This window comes from Echinops telfairi, unplaced genomic scaffold (genome assembly GCF_000313985.2).
Source record: "Echinops telfairi isolate 266 unplaced genomic scaffold, ASM31398v2 ScPeMD7_3;HRSCAF=10, whole genome shotgun sequence".
Taxonomy (NCBI): Eukaryota; Metazoa; Chordata; class Mammalia; order Afrosoricida; family Tenrecidae; genus Echinops; species Echinops telfairi.
Window position 1 is genome coordinate 58,921,898 of NW_022103899.1, and position 4,435 is coordinate 58,926,332.

At 58.3% G+C, this 4,435-nt stretch overlaps 1 protein-coding gene across 1 annotated transcript; it reads left to right on the top strand.

The window, feature by feature from the left end:
* Window positions 1–1,999: 1,999 nt before the first annotated feature.
* Window positions 2,000–3,664, top strand: NEU2 (neuraminidase 2). Its single transcript, XM_004701843.1, has 2 exons — window positions 2,000–2,215; window positions 2,735–3,664. Exons 1-2 carry the CDS (start codon window positions 2,000–2,002, stop codon window positions 3,662–3,664), a joined length of 1,146 nt encoding a protein of 381 aa, XP_004701900.1.
* The last annotated feature ends 771 nt before the right edge of the window (window positions 3,665–4,435 follow it).

The window sequence follows — 4,435 nt, forward strand, 5'->3', positions numbered from 1 at the left end:
GGAAGGGGCTAAAGGGAAGCTGATCTCAGAGAGTTCCAGAAGATGTTTTGAAACGGAGTGTAGTAGCAATTGTACAATGTGCTTGAACCCTTGGGATGATGGAATGTTCTGACACCTGTAAGAGCTCCCAATAAAATGAGGAATTAAAATAATAATAATACAATAAAAAGAACACAGAGCTCTACGCAGCCATCCCTTCTCCCTGGATGAGTGAGTGAGTGAATGAGTGGTCACCTTGCTCACAGGGCAGTGGACAGGTCCTGGGGGGTCTTCAGAGACAGGGGGGTGGGCTTCAGATTGTTGATACCGTTGTTGTTAGCCGCTGTCAAGTGGGTTCCGACTCAAATCGACCCTCACGTTCATCAGAACGAAACACTGCTCACCCCGCACCACCCGCACCATCATTCTTCTGAGCGAGCCCATGGTTGCAGACACAGCGTCCACCCATCGTCTCATCGCGGACCTTCCCCTTTCCCCGCTGCCCCTCTGCTTTACCAAGCAGGGGGTCCTTCTCCAGGGACGGGTCTCTCTTGACAACGTGTCCACAGTACGTGAGGTGAAGTGTGCCGTCCCTGCTCTAAGGAGCACGCTGGTTGTACCTCTTCCCGGGCAGACAGGCAGACGTGTTTGCTGTATTAGCAGTCCGTGGTGCGTCCACTAGTCTGGGCCAGCCCCGTCCTTCAGACGCAGCCATTCTTCTGTGGTCTTCCCTGGCTGCAGTCCAACGGTCATGTGCACAGAAGGCGACGGGAAAACCTTGTTTTGGGCCAGGAACACCTCGGTGCTCAAGGTAACCTCCTTGCCGTCCAACCTTGGTTTCGGCAGTCAAGGTCTAGCATCTGCTTACCGGCGCAGCCTTAGAGGAGGCTGAGACAGAAGTGGACCAGCGCCTGGAAGAGACCGGAAGGCTGTCCGACTGGGCAGAGGGTGAAGCGGGGACCCCAGGAGAAGCCCAGTGGGATGCATGTGCCCCCTGAGCTAGGCCAGGCCTTCAGGGTTACCTCAGGTCAGGACCAGGGGGCTGGCAGCTCTCAAACTCTGGTGAAGGCCAGCCAAGGGGACCGACCTGGGGGACGGGCTCTTCTCCTTGTCCCGGCCTCTGCATGGGAACAGCCGAGCGCCAGCATTCTGCACCACGGGGAGGACGTCCCAGGGTCCCAATCCCCACGCCGGTCTCCCTCCAGGCGCTGTCTGGCCTTTTCCGCTTGTCTCTTCCTGTGGCTGGAGGGCCTTCTTCATCCTCAGCCGACTGTTTTCCCTTCCCGACATCCCCTGCTCCCTGCCCTCAGGCGGATCCCACACTGTGGGGGCAGCCGGGCCTTAGCCGCAGGCAGCCTGCGGAGGGAACATTAAGGATTTTTTTTTTTCCTTCCTCCCCCCAAAAAAACAACTTTCTAGGGCTCTGGAGTTATAAAAAGCTCCCACATGTCATTTCTCTGGCAGTTGGACAGAAGCAGAATGCTACTCGGCAAGCGCTCCGGTCCTCCCTGATGTTTAGCGTTTGATTGATGGGCCGGGCTTGGCAAGAGTCGCTGAAGGTTACCATAAATCTGTGCTACCTTAGAAATCAAAACTTAATCCAGGGTGCCGTTGTCCAAGCGCCTTCTCCCCGATTTCTCCCGGACTGAGTACTGCCGTCTCCGTGGGAGGATTGGGGCCCTCTGGCTCAGAAGACCCACTGGACTCCCAGTGGACAAGCAGGCCTGCCCTTGTGGATACCTTGGCCCTCTCCCAGGTGACTTCAGCGGAGTTCTGGCGGCACAATGGTTACAAAACTGGGCTGCCAACCGTGCAGTCAGCAGTTTGAAACCACCTGCAGGAGAAAGATGGGGCTTTCTACTCCTGCCCAGAGTGACGGTCTTGGAAACCCACAGGGCCAGTTCCACCGCTGCCCTGTATGGGGTCACTATGAGTCGAGGGCAGTGAGTTGGGTTTTTAAAATGTGACTTTGGATGTGACCACAGGTGACTCATTCTCCTCCCACACTCTCCCCAGCACGATGGCTTCCCGCCCCACGGCCCCCTGCCCGGTGCTGCAGAGGGACAGCTTGTTCCGGTCAGGGGACCATGCGTACAGAATCCCAGCTCTGCTCTACCTGCCCCAGAAGAAGGTGCTGCTGGCCTTTGCCGAGAGGCGGGTGAGCAAGCGGGACGAGCACGCAGAACTGATCGTCCTGCGCAGAGGGGCCTACGACGGGTCCGCCCACCAGGTCCAGGTAAGGCCCAGGTGACGGACGGCAGGTGCTGCTGTGAACACCCCTCTCGGCGGCTGTGTGTTTGGGGGTCAAGCTGGAATGCCGGGCGATGAAATGGTGGAGGTCTAGGGCACAGGGCCAGGTCCTGGGGAGCCCTGGATAACTTGTGAGGTGGGCAGGTGCAGTGAGCACCGGGTACTTAACATGGGTTTGCCCTGAACAAGCCCAGTTGGCCGCCTGGATGCATTTGCTTATTGCACGACTGCCTGAGGTGGGGGCTCTAGCGTGCGGTTGGTGCTCTGCAAATGCCTGTTGACTGGGACAGGTATACCTAGAGCAGGCCAGGTGAAGAGCAGGTTGCCGTGGAGAGCGTGGGGTTGGAGCACGGGCTCCCACCAGGCTGGGGAGACATGGGAGGAGGGTGGAAACGTGAGCGAAGGGTTCTCCCGAGTACCCTTTGACGCTAAGTCCCCGGAGAGGGCATCTCCTGTCACTGTGTTAAGGTTGAGTGTGTCCCTCTTCCTCTCTCCTCACGTCCAGTGGCAAGATCAGGAGGTGGTGGCCCAGGCCCAGCTGGCGGGCCACCGGTCCATGAACCCGTGCCCTTTGTACGACGAGAAGACGGGGACCCTCTTCCTCTTCTTCATCGCCATTCCAGGCCAGGTCTCTGAACACCACCAGCTCCACACCAGGGTCAACGTGGCCAAGTTGTGCCAAGTCACCAGTCTCGATCACGGGAGGACCTGGAGCCCCCCCAGAGACCTCACTGGCGCCACCATCGGCTCGGCCCACGGGGACTGGGCCACCTTTGCTGTGGGCCCGGGCCACTGTCTGCAACTGCACAACAAGACCCACAGTCTGGTGTTGCCTGCCTACGCTTACCGGAACCTTCAAGCTCACCGGGCGCCTGTCCCCTTTGCCTTCTGCTTCCTCAGCCACAACCATGGGCACACGTGGGAATGCGGGCACTTTGTGGCCCAGGACACCCTGGAGTGCCAAGTGGCGGAAGTTGGGGCCGGGGAGAAGAGTGTGGTATATCTCAATGCCAGAAGCTTCCGGAGAACCAGGGTCCAGGCAGAGAGCACCAACAATGGGCTCACCTTTAAGACAGCCCAGCCGGTAAGGAAGCTTGTGGAACCCCCACATGGCTGCCACGGGAGCACCGTGGCGTTCCCCAGCCCCCACGCAGAGCCAGCCTCCTCAGACAGGTGGCTACTCTACACTCACCCTACGGACCCCAGTCAGAGGATCAATCTGGGTACCTATCTCAACAAGCGGCCGCTGGATCCTTCAGCCTGGTCAGAGCCTTCTCTGCTGGCCGTGGGCAGCTGTGCCTATTCCGACCTCCAGAGCATGGGTTCTGGGCCTGACGGGTCCCCACAGTTTGGGTGTCTGTATGAATTCAACGACTACCAGGAGGTCATCTTCCTCCTGTTCACCCTGAAGCAAGCCTTCCCCTCGGAGCTTTGAGCCAGAGCTCACCGCAGGCCGGTCAGGGGCAGCCTCCTGCAAGCCCTGTCCTGACATGCTAATGGAGCGTCCACTTGTGGTCCTTTCTCTGGGGGCCCTCTGGACTCGGGCCAGCTCTCCACTCTTTTCATTAAAAGTGTGTGGTGAGATCTGACTCTGGACTGTTTTTCTCCTTTGTTGCTTCCGTGATTCTAGAAGAGTCTATTTTCAGGTCAGGAAGGAAGGGACCTGGGTTCTCGTAGCCCCCTGACAGGGAAGGTGCAGAGAAATCTCCATGGCTGCCTGCTCTGCGCGGCTCAACCTGCCTGCCCCCTCCCACCATTTCTCAGTAGGCCTCTCCGCATGATCTCATCATGTTCCTGAGTGCCAGAGACAAAGAGATGTAAATTCGGAGGGGTGTGTGTGTGTGTGTGTGTGTGTTCCTGCTAAGCTCTCAGAGCTGCGCAGCGCGGGGGCATTCTTGCAGGGAGGCAAGGCAGGCTCTAGGAGAACTGGGTTCACGTAAGCTGTGCCTTGGCTTTCTAGGCCTGCTGTGACAAATGACAACAGTGTGGGTGGTTTAGGACAACAGACATCTGTCCTCTCATAGTTCTGGATTCTGGAGGCTCCAACCTGGATTCTGGAGGCAGTGCCATACGCCCACCAAAGGACCGGGAGAGACTCTGTTCTTGGTCTCTTCCAGCTGTTGCCGGCTTTACGGGTTCCTTGGCTCCTGGTGGCCTCACTCCAGTCTCTGTCCCCTCACGGCTGTCTGCCCTCTTTTGTTTTCTC

Coding starts and splice junctions, on each gene's coding strand:
- NEU2 (XM_004701843.1), top strand. CDS start 2,000: ATGGCTTCCCGCCCCACGGCCCCCTGCCCGGTGCTGCAGAGGGACAGC. Junction 2,216..2,734: donor GGTCCGCCCACCAGGTCCAG/GTAAGGCCCAGG, acceptor CCTCACGTCCAG/TGGCAAGATCAGGAGGTGGT.